We start from the raw sequence: 21,963 nt of genomic DNA on the forward strand, positions 1-21,963 counted from the left end.
GCTGTCTGGTGAGGGACGCTCGTGGCCAATCGATGATACATTAGGGGATTTCGGCTATTTTGGGGAGGCGGGAGCATAGACGCCTGGTGTTTTTCTGTGTTTCCTCGACGGGCGGGGATGTCGATAGTAGTGAAGGCGTGGCTTGCTTGGACCGTTGAGCGAAGTTGGTAGGAATCTGAGCTACTGATACCTATTTACTTACCTACCTAGGCAAGGTACTTGATGTGGGCATATACAACCTGTGGTGGTGAGTCAGCTGTGTGAATGTTGCTGCCTCGAGATTCATATGAAGTGGACATGGCCTGCTTTGGTCATTGGTGCGTGTCTGCCTCTCGCTGGTTGAGCATCACAAATCAAGACGAGCATGGTGGGATGTTAGTGGATTGAATGCTCGTCATTGGCATGGAAGAAAGAAACAATATGGGATAGTATTGTCATCCCTTCGGTTCGCATAACCCACGACCGTGGTTCAAACCATGGCATCTCTCGCCTGCACCAGACTGGACGGCTTCCAACCTTTCTGTAGAACAAAATGCCATGTCCGAAAATAGATGCGCCCGATCGGTTTCCCATCTTACAGACTCCAGACTCCAGACTTCCAGACTCTAGACCAGCGTTGCCGCCCGGGCGCTTGCATCCCAATACGGCGACGATCGCCCAGCCACTCCCGGGCCAGGGAACCACCCGCACCCGCTGTGGCACGGGCGGCTGTCAGTCTTGGCTTCTCCGGACGAACAGCATCCACCCGTCGAACCCACCCTCGCCTCGGTGCCATGGATCCCCTGCTCGTGTCAGGGCGTCTGCAGAAGAGGGTACCTGCAAAGCGCTCTTGCTGGCTCGTGACACGGCGATGCGCTGCCGCCGGGTCGAGGTGTCAATCGTGGTTCCTTCCCGTGCGTGTTGTGCCTCGTGCCTCGTGGAACGTGGTATAATAGACGTTGGCGCCCTGCTACACGGCAGCAATCATGAGTCTTCTCGTTTTCCATACCACTCTGCAGCTCGTGTCCATATCAAGAGGCTGGAACCTTTTTCCTTCTGTTGGTTTCATTCGTCTCTTTCCTATTCATTCCTCTCGGTCTCTGGTTCTTTGGGTTTTCCTTTCGTGATCTGGGTAGGTGCTTCTCCATATCCGCCATCAACGACGACGCCCTCCTGGTCGCCATAGCTACGAATACAAACTCGCCAAAACACTTCAACCATGCGTTTCTCAACATTTCTTGCGCCGGCATTGGCCGCCATGGTCCTGGCAGCGCCCCGGTACCCGGAGCTCGAAGGCGACAACACCCCGCCCCGCAGCATGGAAGCCATGTCCGAGTACTTCACGCTCCTCGCATCCAAGGTCCAGGCAAGCCGCTACACCACGCGTGCGCCCTCGTGCGACCTCTCGCAAGCCAGGATGCCCATCGGTAAGTGCTAGTCGCGCCGTCCACTGCCACCCACTAACAAAGCCCACCAGCCCCCGAGCCTCTCCCTCCTGTTTCCGAGGGCCTGACCCTCAAGCACGTCGCCGTGGGCCGCGGCACCCAGAACTACACCTGCGACGTCGGCAACGCAACGGCCGTGCCCCAGGCCGCCGGCGCCGTCGCCTCGCTCTTCAACGTCAGCTGCATCGCCGTCGCCTACCCAGACCTCCTCGCCCTGATCCCCAAGGTCTCGATGCAGTTCAACCTCTCGACCGAGCCGCTCCTCCCCGGCGCCAACAATCATCGTCTTGGACCCAGCAACGCCGTCTTCGCCGGCGACCACTTCTTCTACGACGCCAAGACGCCGTACTTCCACATCCGCGAAGGCGACCGCGAGATTGGCGACACGTACTGCGGGCTCAACTCGTCGACGCCAGCGCCTGCTACTTCGGCTGTGGGCCAGAGGGGCGAGAAGGCCGTGGCGTGGCTGAAGCTCCTCACCAAGGACGGCAGGACAGCGGGGGACATCCAGGAGATCTACCGCCTCACGACAGCCGGCGGAAGCCCGCCGAGCTCGTGCGCCGGGCAGCCTGAGAGTTTCCAGGTGCAGTATGCTGCTGCGTAAGTTTCTTCTCCCTTCTGCCCGCGCCCCCAATGGCTGTGCTCGTCACAGAAGCTAACGCGCGTCTGTAGGTACTGGTTCTATGCGGGACCCGCGCCGGACACGGAGGACGAGGACGAGGACGAGGCGTAGAGTGGCAGCAGTAGGCGTTTATTACTTGTTGGGCGGCCCATTTGTTTTCCCTCCTGTTTTCGCACCCTGTACGGGAACTTTTATTCCAAGCTCTCCAGTGGCAGGTGCATCTTCCGATGTAGGCTAGAGTACTCCTATAATTGCCAACTTGGCCATGTTGGTGCGTATCGAGTGGCTCCTTTCTGCGACGTCTTGCACGGTCGTTCTTGAACGTTAATTTTTATGTTCTTATATTCTTGAAGAGTTTGGTGCATTCGAAAATCATTTCTCCGATGGCATCTCCGAAAGAGTACAAAACACACCGTGGCTGGCATGGTCATGGTGTTGGTGAAAACTGTCAATGGTAACAGCAGCGGCTTGGGCCCCATTTGACTTTCTCTGGAGATCGTCGCGGCCAATGCACCCCGCTGACGACATGCGGCCCCTCCACTTGGCTGGCCCAGACGCTGATGCCAACCGCCAATGAACGGCAGCATGCCGATACCGATAAGAACATTGGGTGGGGGGGTGCCTGAACTCTGCTGCTGTCGAGGAGCAGACTGTGTCGGCATTAACAAGTTGCAGTCACTTTCCTTAAGTAAACCTTGTCGCCGAGCCCATCACAGGGCCTACGTCTCAATCGCGTACCGACAAATTCCATGCTGCAATAAAACCATGACGATTTCCCATTATGGGGGTCCGATGTGCTCCATGAGAACATTGGATTGACGACACTGCTGCCTCCACCCACTTTCCTACCTTCTTACCTTGCCCTGCCTGGGGTACCTACCGTACCTTACCTTACGTCTGTCGGTCACTTGCGTTCCACCTTCCATCAACGACCAGCCCTTCGAGTTCTCGATAACTGGACCGGCACCACCGACTCACAAGAAGTCTGGTATTCGGTGGGTTTCACACGATGCCGGGCCATCGATCGTGGCGATCCTCAGGCCGTCGGCCTGCCAGGTCCGCCTTCTTGCACAAATTACGGAGATGGCCCCCAGAAGACTCCCAAAACCACCTCGCCGGCGGCCGTCAGCCGCTCACATGGCCTGCCAATGCCATCCCCATGGAACTCTTTATCGAGATTACGTCCTTCCTCTCGAGGTCTGACGTCGAGAATCTGCGGGCTGTCAATAAGGAATTCGAGCTCAAGCTTGCCTCTCAGTACTTTCGCAACGTCGTTGTTCCATTCAACGCAGAGCTCTACACGGCCCAGAGCAACGAGGCAAGAGACGGCGACCACCAAGCAGCCACGGCGCAGACTCTCTCACATGCCGACAGCATCTTATCCAACGGGATGCGCATCTTTCAGTCCTTCGGTCACCACATTGTCCGCTTCGCCCTCTCCCTCGAGATCAGCGAGGACCACCTGGCCTATCCCCCCGTCAAGACTCTTCAGCAGGCCGTCCCCACCTACTGGGGTATCTACCGCTGGCCTGTCAACTCGTATGCTCGCTACGCCGAGATCGAAAACCTCGAAGACACGGCGGACGAGACTCTGCGTCTGAAAGAGGCACTGACCAGTCTTACTCAGGTCAAGGATCTTGGCCTGAGCTGCGACGCTGGCCTGGGCTACCTTTGTGGACCAGACCGGGACACCCGCATACTCCCTCCACCACATCCCGTCTTCGGCCTGCGTAATGTGTCCTATGGATCGCTTCAACTGCCGGAGCAACGGCCGAGGAGAACCGCTGTTCAAGGTCCCCGAGATACCAAGCTTAGCGTGCTTGAGTCCATGGTCAGACGAGCCGGTTTCACCGAAGCACAAACCCCGGACGCCATCGAGACTCTGCTGAATACCGAAGGTGCCACGCTGTCTGGAATTGAATTCGATGAGAGGGCCGTACCTACGCCAGCCCCGGCGCCGACGACCGTCACGCCCACGGCCCAAGATCCACTCCCAGAGGTGACAAGACCTGCGCCCAACCCAGACAACGTGCGGAGGCTCACTATCCTCCAACAACGTTGGGGCAACCCGCCCGCCACGTATCCGTTACAACCCAAGGAATTGACGAGGGGCCAGCTTGAGATGATCCTGGAGATGGACTGGGCTCATCGAGCCCTGATCCAGTCCTACGTTATCGCCATCCTCGATCACTCACGTGCCTCCCGGTTCAGTTCGCTGACGTCTTTGACCATTGCCAAAATCCCCAGCAGCCACATCAACATGTTCCAGAGGCACGATCTTTGGGATAGTCTGCCCACCCTGCGGAACCTGACGCTCGCCGTCGTCCCCGACTGGCGTGCCGTGTCTAAGGCTTCTCCAGAACATTCGGTTGAGGAGACGACCATCTCGCCTCTCCTAGCTGTCAACTGGGTGTTCGTACTACTTTCCGAATACATCTCTCACCGACGAAACATTACCTTTTTCCACTTTGAGTGGATCTGCGGTGGCGAGTTCGCACCTGGCGTCTACCAGCGGAATAATTATGTCCTTCCTGCACCCTTTTGCCATCCTACCGCCATGTTCGAACCCCACACAGCCATCAGTGGTCCGATACTTGCTTTGCCGTACATTCGACATTTCTCGCTCAAGAATTGCTACGCCACCCCGCACGTTTTGAACCAGGTCATACGTACCATGGCTTTGAGCTCTCTTCAGACTCTTGAATTCGAGAGTGTGTCTTTGACTGGGCCTCTACGGTTAAAACCAGTGCCGACAACGGCGATGGATGACACGCAGCCTGCTTTCCAACCAGCCGTTGTGTTCGGATCCGTCGCGGTGGCCGCCGCCAACCAGGTGGCTATTCCAACCCTAATCCAGGTCGATGAGAGCGACTCAGATGATGATGTAATCATTGTAAGCTCAAACATCGGCTTCCGCCTCCCCAGCCAGATGTCTTGGGCAGGGTTCATCAATCACTTCACGCCGGGGATGACGGTAGAGGGCCTGGCAGCGAGCCTGCCGGCAGCCGGACGACCCAAGGCATCTGGGCCGAGGCTTCGTCATTGGTTACCTGAAGGGGACTCATTCAGAAGAGAGCGCAAGAGTGGTCTCTACAAGCTGAAGAGCATATCCTTCAAGTCGTGCGGTTACGCTCGTCACGTCGAGGTCAACACCATCACCCCGATCGACAGCGAAGAACCTTGGGCCGATCATGACGTCGCCATGCGGAGAAAGGAACTCGAAAACTTCATGCAGGTCTGTGGCGACCATGGCATTGCCAAGATTGTCAACATGCTGTCTTCGGATGACGAAACTCACTTCGGAACTACTTGGAATATGACGCAGGGATGGACCGGTGTGTACGATGCCGGAAAGATCAGAGACGCGCAGATGGATGGCATCCTGGAACCAGGCCGTGGCCGTTTCAGCGGCTTCGTCACGGGTCCCAGGCCTCCGCTTCCAACTGGGCTGTAACAGCGTTCCGAAAGGAGGCAACATATCGCCACCGTCAAAGGTGGTCTTTTACGGAAAATGACGCTTCTCGCTCGCCCTTCGATCTGGGTGACGATACAGTCAAGGATACCGGTGGCCATGATTCGCTCGGCCTTGGCAACCCTTATCTCTGTCGAGTGAAACGGACACGACTTTGGCGAGAGCTGAATACGACGAACTGCATTTTGATTTTGATGAGGAGACACAGAAACAAGAGACTCGTAGGCTGTATTATACGAAAAGGGCTGGGCGGGTTTCTGGTCATGGGAGTCTCAGAGGCACCCGGCGTTTGAGGATGGGTTATGCAGGCAAAGGATTGCTTCGGAGTGCACATTACTCTTGGATGATATCTCACGAAAGATTCAATGACTTACGGGTTATGGAACGACGGATTATGAGGGGATGAAGCTTGGGGGCGTGCATTGCAAAAGCAACTGCGAGTTTTGCTCTATTTCAGTTCGGCTTAATTGAGGCGTACGACTGATGGGTATCTACCGATTTGAAGAGGTCTCATTACATGATTTTCAGCCATTGTTTCCATGCATTTTCCATGCATTCTCCAATGCATGTTTATGGATCGTGGTGCCTGTCACGATGATGTCCTGCAAGCCACACCGTGTACATGTTGGTGCTGATTACAGCGTGCTTTAGTTGAACAGACTTTGAAGCCAAAATCAGTTCCGGCTTTCTAAGAAGGTACGCGGCCGCGGAGGTGATGTAGTTGTTCATGAAGATGACAATTGCCATCATCTGACCGTCTCTCAGCAATTGGAACTCCAGACAAGAAATCAGAAGAAAGGAGGCCTACACGGCGTGACCACAGAGCCTGGGAAAGGGTTCGGCAGCACGGGAGGACGGGGCACGTCACTTCACAGGAGCAAGCAGCAGGTCATGATTCATTTGCCTTTCAGTGTATTTCGGAGAGCCCTCTCGGAACACGAGCATTTTTTGTCTGTCGCATGCCAATCCCTAAAATGCCATGAATCACCATAGCCTTTCCCAGTTACACCATAGCAAATGAACGAGAAAGAAAGCCGCAACGCATAAGGATGGGGGCCATATGCATTATTCGCAATTTCGTTTCCCGCCCGACCGACGCCCGCCCTGTTGTTCCGCTTGCCTCGAACCTGGCCCTCCTGCCTCTCGCTTTGTCTAAAACCCGACCGGGCAGAAAATTCACCAGGGGGCCCTCAAGAGAAATGATGCGTTTGGGGGAAGAGATCATGTCGCTTAGGCGGAGGTGATGGCCTTGCGGGCGCGGACACCGCGCTGCCTGGAGGAGAGGTGCTCACGGCCGACGACGGCCTCGGACTTCTGAACGACCTCCTCGCCCTCGGTGAGGATGAGCTCGATGTGGCAGGGGTTGGACATGTAGGGGTTGATCTGGACGCGCCTGTTAGTCTTCGCCGTCTCTGTGCGTGCGCGAGTGACGTGGGGGTGGAACATACGCGGCCGTGGGCACGGTACGTGCGCCTGCGCTGCTTGGGGGCCTGGTTGACCTGGATGTGCTTGACGACGAGGTTGCCGGTGTCGAGGCCCTTGGCGTCGGCGTTGGACTGGGCGTTGCGGAGAAGGCCGAGGAGGAAGTCGGCAGACTTGACGGGCCAGCGGGCCTTGGAGACACCGAACTGCTTGCCTGGGAGTGGGTTAGCGATTGGCATTCAGTGCGGCTAGTTGACCCCCGTTTGCTCGTTGGCTCATATTGCAGATGGGTTCTGCTGGTGGGCTCTTCCGCGACCCCAGCAGATCCAATCTTGCACATGTGTCCAAGGCAAGCGGGTCAAAAATCGTATCGACGTACCCTGGGCGGTGCGGCCGGTAGAGCCGGCGTAGCGGCGCATGGGGACGGCCTCAGTCTTCGTTCTGACGTTCTCGAGGAAGGTCAGGGCACGCTCCAGCTTCCAGCCGTTGATGGCCTGGGCGGTCTCGCGAGTGTTCTTGAAGGACACACGGAGGTAGGCACCGCGGGCGCGGGCCGACTTCGCGGGCGCGATCTCGGTGGCGGCGTATCGAACCTACATGTCGCAACCGTGTCAGTCCCTCCGTATCTCTGCCAGTTGTGGTTTCTCGTTCCCCTCCCAGCGCGTCATGTCTGCCAGCCGAAAATCTTCCCATATCCTCGACCCCGCGGTCCTGAATTGAAGCAGGCACGCGAGGCCTTCCGGAAATGTAGAATCTTTGACGGCTGCGAGTCGATGGTCGGTCCGGGGCTTGGAAGGGCACTCACCATCGTGATTGCTGGGTGAGGTGATGGTCGTCGACGGTTCGGTTTGGTGGACTGGGCGTTGAGGTTAGGAAGATTTCAAAAGTTGCTTGAGGGACCTGCTCTGCTCTGCTCTGCCGGGGCTGGTTGGTTCGCTTACCGAATCAGGAAGGGTGCAACTTTGACTGTAGGGCTCTACCCTATGAGTTTTTGGGGTGCGCGAGAGGAAAGGGCCTTGCATCTGTCCGGCATGGGGCCAGTGAAAATTGATTTTGTGCCCCACTTCACGTTTGTGCGAGATGGCTTATCTTATCACGGATATGGAAAATCGCAGCGCCGAGCAGGCCAATCATTTTGCTGCCCCACCAAAGGCGGATTCTGCATGGAGCTTGGTCCGAGCTCTCGACCTCTTTGCAGCTTCGACAAGAAAAAAGTCTAGAGAAAAATTTCACCAGCCGGATTGTTATCTGCAGCAGCCTGTCCGCAGTACGACAAGATCCACCACTTTCGTCCTCTCCCACTCAATTCACTCGGACGAACCCAGAGGTGTCGAGATTACGACATCTACTTGAAGCTTTGTTTCATCGTATCATACCTACAACAGACATGGCTCCTTTCCGAGGCGGTGGCGGTGGCCGTGGTGGTTTCGGTGGTGACCGTGGTGGCCGCGGTGGCGGTCGCGGCGGTTTCGGTGATCGTGGTGGTCGCGGTGGTGGTCGTGGAGGTGGCCGTGGCGGCTTCGGTGACCGTGGCGGTCGCGGTGGTGGTCGCGGTGGTGCCCGTGGTCGCGGTGGTGTTGGCAAGCCGAGGGGTGGCCGTGGCGGCGCTGCTGGCGGCCAGAAGGGAGGCCAGAAGGTCATTGTCGTAAGTTGAGCTCGTCAATTGGAGCCGTTTGTGCTCTACTGACCTGAGAAACAGGAGCCCCATCGCCACGAGGGCATCTTCGTTGTCCGCGGCAAGGAGGACGCCATTGCGACCCGCAATTTGACTCCCGGCGAGTCTGTCTACGGCGAGAAGCGTGTCTCCGTCGACAACCCCGTCACCAACGAGGACGGCACCACCACCAACACTAAGATCGAGTACCGCGTGTGGAACCCCTTCCGTTCGAAGCTGGCTGCCGGTGTCATCGGTGGTCTCGACAGGATGTACTTCGGCCCCGGCTCCAAGGTCCTCTACCTTGGTGGTGCCTCTGGTACTTCCGTCTCCCACGTTGCCGACATTGTCGGCCCTACCGGTTTCGTTTACGCCGTCGAGTTCTCTCCCCGCTCTGGTCGCGACCTGATCGGCATGGCTTCCAAGCGCACCAACGTCGTTCCCATTGTTGAGGACGCCCGTCAGCCTCTCAAGTACCGCATGATCATGCCCATGGTCGACTGCATCTTCGCCGATGTGGCCCAGCCCGACCAGGCCCGTATCGTCGCCATGAACGCCCACCACTTCCTCAAGGTTGGCGGTGGTATCCTCATCTCCATCAAGGCCAACTGTATCGACTCCACGGCCCCTCCCGCCAAGGTCTTCGCTCAGGAGGTCGAGAAGCTCCGCGCGGAGCGCATCACCCCCAAGGAGCAGCTGACACTTGGTACGACCTGCCCCCCCTGTTCCCTCGATTGATATGCGTGTGACTAACAATCTTGTCCAGAGCCCTTCGAGCGTGACCATTGCCTGGTCGCTGCTGAGTACAACCGTTACGGAAAATAAGCTGGTGTAGTGTGTGATGCGCAGGGTTGCGTGCGGGCGAGCTGTTGACTTGTACATGACATGCGAGATTCCCACGATGTTCGGCTTTCTTGCGTTCTCGGTTACTTGGGTCGGTTGGGCTTCACCAAAGGGCAGGCGTTGTAAGGTTTCAGGATTGTCTCGTTCAGCTAAATTTTCAGCCGAATTCAAGACGTTTAGCATATGACGCGTAGCTTCTGTCTACTTGGAGTGAACGTTCGAAGGGAATGGGAGTGCTCTTGGACAAGCGCTCCCACGACCGATGAGCGACTGGGATACAACTTTCGACAGCACGCATCTTTCTGATGGTAACACGGTCCGACAAAACTTGCTAATTCGCAGGCCTGGATTTCAGACCATTTCGGCAACATGTGGTCTCCCCAGCAGCTACCTGGCTGGTCAATATGAACCCACTGGCAGCTCGAGCGTCACAGATCCTTCATGAGACACCGTGTCTCCGTGTCAGGATATGTCATCCTGGAGCTCAACCGCAGATCCCCAGCTCATGCTTCTCCTGGGACATGAATCGGCGGGGTTCTGCTGCCATTCGCCTCTCTCCCAGCTCCCTGTCCCAAGCTCAAGGCCAAGACCCAACCCCTCGCATATTCTCACCAGTATCAGCGGTTCAGGTTGCCAGTCCATCGGCTCTGGCTGCCCCTCATGCGCATCTACATCCTCAGCCCAGTCATCGATAGTCCACCGCGCCTGCTGAACAAGCCTGTTCAGATCGTGTTTCAACTGAAGGTTTCGCCGGTGGACACGTGCTCGTTCGCCGTCAAACTTGGCGTGGGCGTGGGCGTTGAGATCGGGCGGGGAGCGTTTCGGCCGGGTCTCTCGCGGGTGGCTACCACGACTGTGGTTCCCCTCGCGGCCACCGCGGCGTTCTTGTCGTTGCTCGTGGCCTCGCCGGGGTCTCGCGTCGGGCAAAGACTGTTGCGATAGTTGGTCTGACGATGGAGGGCTTGGAGGCACGGCCAGCATGTCCATGTCGCCGTCCGAGTACACGCGGTTGAGAGCACGCGCATCCAACCTAGACGAGGCTGGGCGACGGTTGCGGTTCGGGCGCGTCTGACCCGACCCACGCTTATATGTGAATTTTGCTTGGTTCCATTTCCTTTCGAGACGATGCTGGTTCTGGCCCGATTTGTGTTGTTCTGGGATCGCCTCATGGTTGTGTGATCTGCCTGTTGGGTGACCTGGAACCAAGATTTTGTTAGGCCCGTGTCTGGATAAGCCTGATCGTGGAGACATCGCTGGACGGAAAGTGTGACTGTCTGATGGCCGTCTTTTCGGTTTGAATCCGGGGAGCTTGATATTCAGCCCTGATACATTTACTCTCCAACCTCGAAAAAAAGCGCAGGCGGCCCATCTTTGCGACCGTGGCCCCTTAATAGACCAAGTTATCACTTTGTGCGTTGTATCGAACTTGGCTCAAAGCTTGAGAAGTAGAAGATGGGGTCGAATGTGTCACGAGGCTTCTCGCGAGCTGTGCCCACTGGTAAATAGACAATCAAGCGTAGACAAAGAACAAGGCTTTCCCTGAGTCGATGCTTTCAAAATATGATCCCACTAGAATCGGAGTTGTGAGGTAATGACCCATTTGTCTCATATTTGTGAATGAAAGAGAGCATCTTATCAACTGAGATGGCTTGCTTAGAGACATAGTTCTCGGCGCATCGCATCGCATGGGAGGCTAACAATGGCGATGCACTGTTGGCACGAGACACACTCTGTTGGCTTGTTTCACGCAGCAAAGTATGGGTCAGGCCGTCTACATTTAGATAGAGCTAGAACTGACGCCTGGTGTTATCGTGACGCTGTCCGACAACATCAACGTCATTCCAATTTCTTCGACGAAATCGTCAAAGCTACCAGATGAGACCAACAAGTCAACGAGGAGTGTGACGAGAATACCATCACTGCAGGACCTCTTCCCGAGAGACATACTTGGGAGGTAGTCCAGTGGATGGACCGGAGGTGGCTTCAGCCGAATCAACTCAGCCTGATGGTGGCCAGCTAAGATTTACTTGTGTTGGGCTTGCCCAAGATTAGAGAATAGAAAGGACAGCTGGTGGCTGGATTACCAGCAGTGCTCCCGCAGAAGCTGTGTATCAACGTGACTTAATAGCCCTGAAGTAAACAAGGTAGCGGCCCATGTCTTCGGCAAATCTTTGGACGAACGACTGCCAGTCATGGCTCTCTGACACGGGATTGCCTTCGGAACGACCGCATGGCATGAATTAGCAAGGGCTGTGAACAGATGATTGCCACGTGAAACCCCGGCATGCGTCGAGGTCACTGGGCTAGCCTGCTTCGCGGTGTTATGCCCGCATACCATACCGTCGACCATGCCCACAGGGCTGGCTCTTCGTCAACCAACATTGTGGCTTGCTGAACAGTCGGTGCAGCCTAGTTTGGCAGGCCGAGAAAGGGGGAAAGAGAGGCTTTTGCCAAAGGCTAAATGAACCCTGACGATACAGGAAGCGCACGGGCAGAATCCTTGTCGTACCTAGAACAGCTTGGGTGAGGTTCGCAAGCGATGAGCTGTCTTGGCAGGCAGAGGAACGCTACATCTGGCATTGGTCGCCGCGCATACATACCCCTCCGATGATCAATGGCGAGCTACATTGCCACAACACCTGTCGTGCTTCTGGTTGACGTGACTCGCGGTCTGGAGGCTCAGTTGTGTGACGCAGGATCTGAGTCTCCATGTCGGACGGCACGTCGACCACCCGCTTGAAGAGGCTGGGATACTACAGGGTCGGTTCAGCATTGTGCTCTGACAGCCACAAACCGGGCGAGCATCGTCCTCGCCTTGACGACTTACGAGAGACTAAGGTACTGTACTGTCCGTCAGATCGTGTCCCGAACCGAAGTCTAGGCTAGATTGCAGTGCCGTGTGAGTGGGGAGGAGTTTCTCCAAGCAAACATTACAAATGACAGCAAGGAAGATCGGAAAATCTCGTCGCGTACCTTAGATAGAAGCTCGGTAGTGATCAATAGTGGGCTAGGAAAAGGGGGCGTGTCCCGTCACATCTTGGAGCTTGGGGATCGAAGAAATGAGCACAGATTTCTGGCCCTCGAAGATGCAGGTACAGCAAGGGAAAGGAGGCAGTCGTGAGTCGTTAGCTGCTGACGACAGAACCTGCCGTCATGATTCGATCAGGTACGTACCCACCATGTCCAGGGCAGGTGCAGGTGGATAAGTACCAAAGCGGGGCAGCTACCTCCTCGATCGCCTCCACAATGGTCGGGAAAGGACCTACAAAAGGTACCTCGCAGGAAGGGACTGAGGGCTGGCCACACCTCCACTTTCCCCAGCTTGCCCAGACTCAGCTCCATGCCCAGACCTCCCAATTGCCAGGCACAACCTTGGACCCCGCAGCATCTTCCCTGCTCCCCCAGTCATCCCCCGTCTGCATGCACCACATCAGCCTGCTTCCGCCTTTTACCAGGTAGACTTCTGGTTGAGCACCACCCCCTCTCCAGCTCAGAAACACTGACGAGCCGAACCCTGGAGGCCAAAGGTGATAGCGTCTCGACGTGCAACCCACCTGGGACTCGGGACGGCAACTCGAACTCAATTCACAGCAAAAGGATGTAGATGGGTCTGTCTGTTGGTCACCCCGTCTCATCGTCGCCTGCGCCGCCTGTGGCGCTCGGCCTAGGCAACTTTTAATCAACGTTCACCCATGGTTAGCGAGTACGCATGGATTCTCTTCCTTGCCCACAAGGTCTAGCTAGCAGAAGAACGATTCTGGCAAGGCGAAAACCCTTCAGCGTCCTCCCCAACGTGGCCAATGGCTGGCTCGGTTCCCCAAAACACAGTAGCATCACAGCCAGCCACTCGTCAAGCAATCAGACGACGCAAGCGAAGGCCTAAGCAAGATAGCTGCATCAGCGACACCATTCCGGTCATCTCAAACAACCCGGCACAACCGCTAGCCATGCCGTGGCGTCCTCCACGTGGACGAAGCAACCCAAGTCTGGCCCCGATCCCCCTTTCAGGACCATCCTCCGTCCGAGGTCTGGACTTGTGTGACGGCGAGGTCGTCTGAACTGGTAAATTGTCTGTTCACCCAGACACCATTGAAATCACCTCGCAATTTTCCCTTTGTCGTGCCTCGCTGCCTGTCGTATCAGTTACACGGGCAGCCGAATCTGTCACTCCTGTCGCACTGTTGCCACCGCTTCCGGAGGGCCGTTCACTCTCCCGACGCACGTTTGGCTTCAAGACTTTGGGGAGCGACCGAGCGGTAGTTTTCGTCGACGTGGATTCGACGCGGCTTCAGTCTGGGGCCATCGGCGCATACGACATTCTTCCTTGGTTGCGTCTTCCTCACTGCACTTCAGATATTAACCTGAAGCACCATGACCAACTCTAAATGAGGAATCTGAGAGCAACACGGAGCGGCCGTGCCAACGAGGCAGTTGGCTGGTCATTGCACATGACTGGCACCATGTTGCGTGGCTTGACGGGGGTATTACGCCCCTGCTCGTGCGCTGAAGAAACCAGCGACACTAGGCAGGCATCCTCCTCGCTCGAGTCGCGATTTCTGCTGTCCACCATGTCCGCTACGATCAGCGGTAGGCGCTAGACTAAATCTTTCAGGAGATCATCGGTGGGTTTTCCACCATGGCTGTTCAGAGATGCTTACCCGGAGAGCATTTCATTGTGTAAGGTAATCATTGGTACAAGATGCATAGGGTCATTGTCCCATGCCTATGTCCCCACACTAACTCAACTCAGCAGATCCCACCATCCTGACGATTTCGCAACTAGGAGGGCTGGTCATCCACTCGAGGCATCACATAAGGCAGTTTGTTGCGGTTCGCGCCTTGGCATATTCCACTTCAAATTCTGTGGCAATGGTTCGTGGCTGTACTATCCCGGGACAATAGCAACCCTCGGTGGACCGGAGCTTGAACCCTGCCAGCCACACACATGGTACATGTGCATCCCATGTCGTGCCATGCGTTGCCCCAGGAAGGATAAGTCCCAAACGGATGCTTGAATGACCCTAGTCTTTGCAGGACAACGGCAGGATCATTGCTCTATCCAGACAAACCGAACCCCTCACCCCAGTTTCCTTCCTTGACTCTGGTACCCCGGACACCACCAGCAATGCTCCCCTAATGTTGACGCATGGGCCGGGCCAAGAAAGGAGGGCTCATGTCGTATTATCCTCCTGCCCAGGTGTAGTTCGTCCTGATGGCCGAGTCGGCTTGAATCGTGTGTCTTGTCCTGTTCCGTTGCTGGATTGTTCCATTATATCTGCGCGCGGTTCGTCTTTTCTCGATCATCTGAGCCTGCCTTTCTATGTTTGTCCAAATCCATCCATCCACGCGATGAGACCTGTCCATCCTGACCGAAACTTTTTTTGATTGATCGAGCAACTGATCTTCCTCGTCTGTGAGGGATCAACAGCCATACCCGCAACTTTACTCGGGGATCAGCCTCACCAACCTAACGACGCCTGGACGCTTACGAGGTCCGATAGCCCAGTCACACCCTCGCTCTTTCCACAAGCTGGCTCACGGGCCTGTCAGCTTTGGTATATCAGCCAGCTCACCCCGGAGGCTCGGCCAGCGCACAACTTGGGGGCAAGTCAGCTTAGATTTCGTCCGTATTCGAGAAGAAACCGTGGCGCCGACTAGCTACCTGCATTCCCCTGGCTAGTCATCGCGTTTCTTCTCTCGATCACATGCGTTCGAGCATTCGCCAACAGCCACAATGAACACTGCGAGGAAGGTTAACTTGGGCGAGGAGACGCTGGATGCTCTCAGCATTGTCGAGCGTGTCTGCTCCATCCTTTCTCTCTTGGGATGTCTATTCATCATTGTCACCTTTTGCTGCTCCAAAGCATTCCACAAACCCATCAACCGACTGGTATTCTATGCCTCCTTCGGTAATGGCATTACCAACATCGGAACGCTGATGGCCAGGTCATACATCGGGTCGCCCGACTCACCTGGTTGTCAACTGCAAGCATTCCTCATTCAAATGTCGGTTTTTTGCCTGTCCTTCGTATCTTTTGTTTGTGATTCTAATTGGAACTAGGTTCATGCCCGCAGATGCTTTCTGGACACTAGCCATGGCCGTCAACGTGTACCTCACTTTCTACTACAAGTTTGACGCCGAAAGGCTGCGGCGGATGGAAATCCCATACATGATTTGTTGCTATGGCATTCCATTGATCCCAGCCATGACCTATATCTTCGTCAGGAACGACAACGGAGACAGGGTCTATGGTAACGCAACACTGTGGTGCTGGGTCACTAGGCAGTGGGAAATCTGGCGCATCTTGACGTTCTACGGCCCTGTGTGGTTTGTTCCCCTCGCTTACTGTTCAGCAATGTGACACCTATCTAACATGACTTACAGGCTGGTCATCCTTATCACGTTCTTCATCTACATCCGCACTGGAGGCGATATTTACCGCAAGCGTAAACAACTTCAGGATTTCAGCTCTCACGACGCCGAAGGCCTCGCCAACATTAACGAATTGTTCGCGTCGATGAAGACAACTGAAGTACGCATCACACACGAAGTCATTGTGGAGCAACCACAAGGGGCTATTGGCTTGGTGCCCATGGAGCGACGGGATTCGGCCCTTGGGGCTACGCCACCGCGAATGCCCAACACGGACGCCTACTCGGTCAGCATCACGGCCAATGGTCCTCATCCGCGCGATAGCCAAGGTGACGTTGTGCTGCCTATCCAGAGCAACTCCGAAGGCGCCGCCCGCCCAGCGACAGCCGCACCCAATGCGCGCCGCCGCACATACGAAAAGAACAACGCCGCGTGGACGTATGCCAAGTGCGCCATTCTGTTCTTTACAGCGCTTCTTATCACCTGGATCCCCTCGAGTGCGAACCGTGTCTACTCGGTTGTTCACGGTCACCGGTCGTCGACAGTACTCGAGTATATGAGTGCCTTTGTCCTACCGCTTCAGGGATTTTGGAACGCGCTGATCTACATGGTCACGTCGTGGAAGGCGTGCCAGCTCTTCTGGGAAGACGTGCGGAGCCTGGGCCGTCGGAGCAACAGGACCAGCAGCAACGGCTTCGTCCGCGGCGAGCAGTTCAAGCTGGGTGGTCGGGATCGTGGAGCCAAGATGAATTACGAGACGGAAAGCATGACAGAATTGGCGCACAGCGAGCCGAGCAGGCCAGAGTCGAGCGAAAACCAACGGATGTCGAGGGTATGAGCGAACGGAAGGAGATAGACAATGATGGGAGGCACATATTCAATTCACTGGGTTCTAAAGGTTGCGGCGTTGGCATATACCCGTTATTGACGTCAGTACGGTGGGCAACAGGGGATGGGGAGGCCTGAGAGAGCCTTGTAAAATCACGATCAGAGTAAATCGGTCATTTTCCATTGTTTCAACAAGGCCTGGCTGTCTGCACCTCGGCGATTGTGATCAAATGACGGCTAACGTGCCTGAGGAGATGGCATGGCTGACGACCCCTTGCCCCAGAGTGGGCCATACTTGCTTCTGCATCGGAGCTTTCGAACGCTTCCTTTCTTCGTGGCAGTCAGAAGACGTTGCCGACTTCGTGTGTGTGTGCGAAATCAACATTCAAGGTTTTGCGACCGCGGACAAGAGGATTTCGGTAATAATTCAGATAACCAACCGCCGGTCTACTTGAACCGATTTCCGGGCGCCCCTGATCGACAGGTCTCACAAAGCAACCCGGAACTCATCCCCTACGCACCAATGCAATCCCCATCACACTGTCGCGTCAACGAACCCAAACTCTCACGACTCAGGGGACAATAGGAACGGAGGGGCGGGAGGGGTCAAAGCGCGGATAGGCGACTGCTACCCCGCGACTCCACCTGTCAAAGGTGCCACTTGTTTCTGAGGTTACCTTGCGCGCGCTGACTGGTTCATAATCGTCTTGGTATCGTCGCGGGCTCTTGAACGGCTATTTCAACGGCGCGCATCGTGCCTCGTGCCAGATGCGAGTCGTTGGTCGATGGCGGAACAGGAAATGTTGAGGCTTCGGCATTTCGGCAGAGGCGTGGCGCGGTGGGAAGCCATCATATCGTGCCTTAGTGCTCCCTGAACGGGGTCAAAAGGCAGTGAAGACGTAGAAAAGGGGTGTCTTGAAGTGAAGAGTCTCCGGGCACCGAATGAGAAGATATGCGACACTGAGAGAGGCCCTCGACCCGAATTATCCGTCTCGACGCATGACAAGAGCTGTTCGGGTTAGACGGCCGTACTCGGCGTCAAATCCAGAGCGTTTTTACCATGTCACCGTACCTGATTAGGGGTGCCGCTGGCTCCACTTTGGGTCAGCTGCGATGGTCCAGACCAGAACTTCCATTGTAACCGCACTTCAGCAAGTTTGACATTTTGATCATAGTGTAGCTGTTAACATAAAACATGGTTGTTGCGGGCCATGGAGGGATCTAAAAGATGCCAGCGCGCAGGTACGGGAACATCAGCCGCTACCGTATCAGTTCGAGATGTGAAGACGGGACCACGTTGCGGCCCTCAGTATCCTTCACAGGGGTATATGGGCTCGACCCACGCAACACTTACAAAGCCCTCTTGGGACCCAACGATTGCGTGGTTGGGTCGACCCCGATCAGCAGTTCATCACAACTACACATCCTTGACAGCCTCTATCACACAGTACTCCCAGGACGTCCGCATCTGCTGGCACTCTTGTACAATTGCTGGGTCATCCCACCACCAGCCGTCCGCCGCGATGTAATTCCCCCAAACGTCCATCCACAACAGCCGTCCCACGAGGCTGCGTAGCTCTTGCTTGACGGACCTTTCAGACCGCCTCAGCCCCTCGGCCTCAACCCCTTCAGGATCAGGCGACGCAACGGCGAGGAACTTCACCGTGGTGATGGTACTGCCCTCAGCACGAAGCGAAGCATCTGCCAGCCAGATGGGGAAAAGCTTGCTCGGATTCATACAACGAAAGTTGCGCTCAAGATTGAAAAGGAGATGCTCGTCGAGCCACGCTCGAAGCAGGGGACCCAACGTCGTAGTAGAAGGTAATGGGTCGATGAGCGTCAAGTGAAATGTACCACCCATTGATAGACAACGGTGAACGCTCTTGAGTATGGCTGGAACATCAGGGGATGGAACCAGAGACGGAAGACTAAGTGAGTAAACGGCGCCAAACAGGCCAGGGCCCACGGGGAATGTCGATGGCGAGATGGCTGGCACCGCAACGGGGTGAATGTTTGGGAACAGCCTATGCGACAGTGGTGTGGGCGACATATGGTAGATGTTCTTAGTGTAGTGGAGAGCAGCCAGGTACGATGTTGTTGCTAGTCTCCGTCAGTTCATAACCAATGATTCAGATGAAGATTTTGTCAACCTTGAGACTCGTATAGAGCTAACACCTTCTTGGCCTTCGCAGCAGTAATCTTCCATGGAACGTGCTTCGCAGGATCAATGTCAATGGGCTTGTCAAGGTTGTCAAGAGACGAGAGCATCCATCGTTTCTTCTCCATCTCAAGCTCTTTGTATAAGTTGGCCTCGTCTGACACACCCCATGACTCTGTCAAACGAACAAGTCGGGTCTCTGGACTTGCGACGGCCATGCTTTTGACCTCTCGCTGGACGCCGCTCAAGTTAAGCGACAGCGACAGTCCTTCCTCGGCTGCTTCTGTGGGATCTTCCATGATATCCTCAAACGTGGAGGCCCGAGTCTCTGGTGAAGGCACACATTCCCAGGCGTCGGGAGGTTTCCATGCATCAGGATTGTTGGGCTTGAACTTGGATGTCCAGGACGGAACACGTGCAATAGGTAGTTTTGAGGGTGGCGAGAACTGTCCGGGAAACAGACTGATTGGTGTGTCTGCGTTCATCGAGATACTGGTACTTCGCAAACTTAGCCAGGTTCATAGATACGTATCACAAGATGAGTAGGCTTTTCGGAGAACACTCACACTGTAGCTGGTGACCGAGGAGGTGTCGGAGGAGCTTCTCTGACTGGATCTGCGGAGATCCTGACCACTGACACGACACCTGTAATATCATCTCCACAGGTTCGTGGGCTGACGGTGACTTTGGTGTCCTTTGTGATGAAGGATGAAGGGCCAAGTGTTTGAATATAGTGCGTTGTCTTGGTGGTTGAGTCAGCCATAGATGTAGTACTTGGCGAGGCCGGCGGAAGTGACGTATCGGTCCATCTCGAAAACACAGAGTCAAGAAGACCTGGGCATATGAGCTGCATGAAAACTATCTGTGTTTTAAGAAGACATACCTCTGGTTGACGACTCCGGGGAGTCGTGGAGTGACTCGGTAAGTTGAGACGTTAATGGATCTGCCGAGGAAGAGAAAGTCCCAGCAGCTGCCAGAAGATCCGAAGTGGGGGGTGATGCGGCAGTAGAAGGAGTCGAAGACAGACAAGAGACGCGTCGTACTTTGCTATCGTCAGTGGAGCTCGCCAGGGTCGGTGCGGACGACTCAGGTTTCGGGGTGGTGCTTCTTTTCGAGCTCTTAGATCCAAAGAAGCCGAAGGTCCTACTCTCCGAGGGGGAGACGCTGCGGGTAGAGACGGATCCCGTAGTGACTCGGTCCTTATCCTTCTGTTCTTTCTGTATCGCTTTCCTCTCACGGTGTTCCCGCCGTGACTCCTTGTCAGGATCTGTCCATACCACTTCCCACATGGTGCCGATCGAGGTGAGAACTACTGCGAATAGAGCTCTGGAAGCTTCGGAAGGCAGATAGAGATGGCGAGGGAAGCTTGGTGCTTTTGATGGGCAGACGATTGAATTAGTTCTAAAAGGGTTACAGACTCTTGCCTTCCAGTGTTGGTTTCCGTAGAGCTGCTGATATTAAGGTGTGTTCGGAAGCGGTTGTATCTGTCTGCAGAGGCGCTGCAATGGCGCAGAAAGTAAGAGTTTGGCGATTTAATGACCCTTGTACATACGGTTGTGTAGACGGCAAGTACAGCACAAACGAGGCTGGAACCGGTGCCTGCCTTGGTTATAAAATGCTCAGGTATGGGCAGTTGTCGAAAAAAGTAGGGTGCCGTCGTCAGCATTGAGAAGAAGAGATTGAAATGCTGCTGACAGGACCAACTGGGTCGCGCTGGGGTGGAACGAAAGCTCGCTGGTGACATACATTCCCTCCCCAGCAACGAGCGAAGGCACCTTGCAGGGGACGGGAGTCAGTTGAACAGTCGATGCAGAAAACCGAGAGTGCTAGTCGTTGCTCAAACTACAGTTTGGGTCGGGCGACACCGGCAGATGGGGAGGATGAAGATGCGTAGGTCGGGATAAGAGCTGCGACTAGAAGATGAAGAGGTGTGCCGCAACATGCGTGAAAGATGGCTGTCGAGGAAGAAAGCAGGAAGAGAGGGGATGAGGGGATGTTTCGCCGAAGAAGAATGCCACCAGTGTATCAGAACCTGTGACAATGCCCGGTATGGACTGTTGCGGCAGGAGCAGCGGAGTGTTTGGATATCGCAAAGGGCGGAAGAGGGGCAGTAAGGAAGGTACGGACTAGGTAGGCAGGTAAGGTATGGAAGGAGCGTTGGTGATGCCCAAGACGATGATTGACGATGATGACTATGAACGCTAGCCTCTTTATTGTCACACAGCTATGGAGACAGTGCTGAGTTTCTATGTCCATTCAATCGTTGCCTTGGCAGTGAAATCGACAGGAAGCTAATCACCATGGAGAGGGGGTCGAAGTCCGCATGCCGTGTGTGTCGCGGCACAATATGGAAGTAAAGAACTTCCTCAATGCTTACTGACCTCCGCGAGCAAACAAGTTGAACGGTGTCCTACCGTTCGTTGGCCTCAAGAACATGCAACAAGCCAAGGGGTTGTGACCTTCTTCCAGTTGAGACTCGATCAACTTGACCAATAACCTACCGTCGTCTTCGTACTCTTACGCCAAACTCTTTCTCCATTGCCTCCCCAACACGCTATTGGGCTTGCTTTGGGAGCGGGGGGGGGAGGGGGGGCGAGTGAATGTAAGTGCGACGTCGACCATGCCATGGTATGCCGCAGCCAGTGGATGGTCTTTGCACAAGACCGAATGCCTCTGTAGCTGGAGCACCCTGCCCGATCCAGCTTAAGCACCTTGTTGCGTTACCATCATGACCCCGGCCCATGGTCGAGACGGCCGGCCATGTCCGTCAATCTGACCTGCTGTCTCTTGATATATGACCCGACTTGAGCTGCGTGAGACCAAGGCGCTGATTGGCCCCAAGAGGAGTGCATGAAGCGACTCGCAACCTTGGAACCAATATCAGCGGTGGCGAGGGGTCTCAGGCGGTCCTGCCGTGCTTCTATATGTGAAGTATGAAGGACAGTGTTCAGGCAACTAGAGAGTAAGTAATCATATATCGTCCAGGACACTCAGTATAGAAATCGTGCGAATCTCTACTCCAGGGGAATGGCACTAGCCTTCGAAATGCACTACATCGATCGAGTGGCACCACCCACATACCCATGACGGATAGTAAAGCAGGCGTCGACATACACCTGCCCCTTCCTTGCTGAGTTGAGCAGGCGGCACTAGGGATCCGGCTCCCT

General features: G+C 55.4%; 6 protein-coding genes across 6 annotated transcripts; 4 read left to right on the forward strand and 2 right to left on the reverse strand.

The window, feature by feature from the left end:
• Window positions 1-1,237: 1,237 nt before the first annotated feature.
• On the forward strand, window positions 1,238-2,157 carry VDAG_04607 (malate dehydrogenase; the record flags this gene model as incomplete). Its single annotated transcript, XM_009654211.1, has 3 exons — window positions 1,238-1,406; window positions 1,457-2,024; window positions 2,097-2,157. The coding sequence occupies 3 exons, from the start codon at window positions 1,238-1,240 to the stop codon at window positions 2,155-2,157; spliced, it is 798 nt and encodes a 265-aa protein (XP_009652506.1).
• Window positions 2,158-2,800: 643 nt separating this feature from the next.
• VDAG_04608 (uncharacterized protein) lies at window positions 2,801-5,500 on the forward strand (the record flags this gene model as incomplete). The annotated part of the gene is made up of 1 exon (XM_009654212.1): window positions 2,801-5,500. The coding sequence occupies exon 1, from the start codon at window positions 3,056-3,058 to the stop codon at window positions 5,498-5,500; it is 2,445 nt and encodes an 814-aa protein (XP_009652507.1). The 5' UTR covers window positions 2,801-3,055.
• Window positions 5,501-6,528: 1,028 nt separating this feature from the next.
• Window positions 6,529-7,794, reverse strand: VDAG_04609 (60S ribosomal protein L17). The gene is made up of 4 exons (XM_009654213.1): window positions 7,746-7,794; window positions 7,320-7,533; window positions 6,967-7,154; window positions 6,529-6,901 (listed from the first exon to the last, which is right to left on the reverse strand). Exons 1-4 carry the CDS (start codon window positions 7,746-7,748, stop codon window positions 6,749-6,751), a joined length of 558 nt encoding a protein of 185 aa, XP_009652508.1. The 5' UTR covers window positions 7,749-7,794; the 3' UTR covers window positions 6,529-6,748.
• A 533-nt stretch (window positions 7,795-8,327) lies between these two features.
• Window positions 8,328-9,419, forward strand: VDAG_04610 (rRNA 2'-O-methyltransferase fibrillarin; the record flags this gene model as incomplete). The annotated part of the gene is made up of 3 exons (XM_009654214.1): window positions 8,328-8,585; window positions 8,640-9,300; window positions 9,361-9,419. 3 exons carry the CDS (start codon window positions 8,328-8,330, stop codon window positions 9,417-9,419), a joined length of 978 nt encoding a protein of 325 aa, XP_009652509.1.
• Window positions 9,420-15,171: 5,752 nt separating this feature from the next.
• Window positions 15,172-16,789, forward strand: VDAG_04611 (G-protein coupled receptor; the record flags this gene model as incomplete). The annotated part of the gene is made up of 4 exons (XM_009654215.1): window positions 15,172-15,443; window positions 15,499-15,765; window positions 15,823-16,642; window positions 16,760-16,789. The coding sequence occupies 4 exons, from the start codon at window positions 15,172-15,174 to the stop codon at window positions 16,787-16,789; spliced, it is 1,389 nt and encodes a 462-aa protein (XP_009652510.1).
• Window positions 16,790-18,055: 1,266 nt separating this feature from the next.
• VDAG_04612 (uncharacterized protein) lies at window positions 18,056-20,085 on the reverse strand (the record flags this gene model as incomplete). The annotated part of the gene is made up of 4 exons (XM_009654216.1): window positions 18,056-18,738; window positions 18,789-19,294; window positions 19,363-19,630; window positions 19,680-20,085. 4 exons carry the CDS (start codon window positions 20,083-20,085, stop codon window positions 18,056-18,058), a joined length of 1,863 nt encoding a protein of 620 aa, XP_009652511.1.
• Window positions 20,086-21,963: the final 1,878 nt, after the last annotated feature.

The sequence above is a fragment of the Verticillium dahliae genome, genomic scaffold (assembly GCF_000150675.1).
Source record: "Verticillium dahliae VdLs.17 supercont1.8 genomic scaffold, whole genome shotgun sequence".
In the NCBI taxonomy this organism is placed as follows: domain Eukaryota; kingdom Fungi; phylum Ascomycota; class Sordariomycetes; order Glomerellales; family Plectosphaerellaceae; genus Verticillium; species Verticillium dahliae.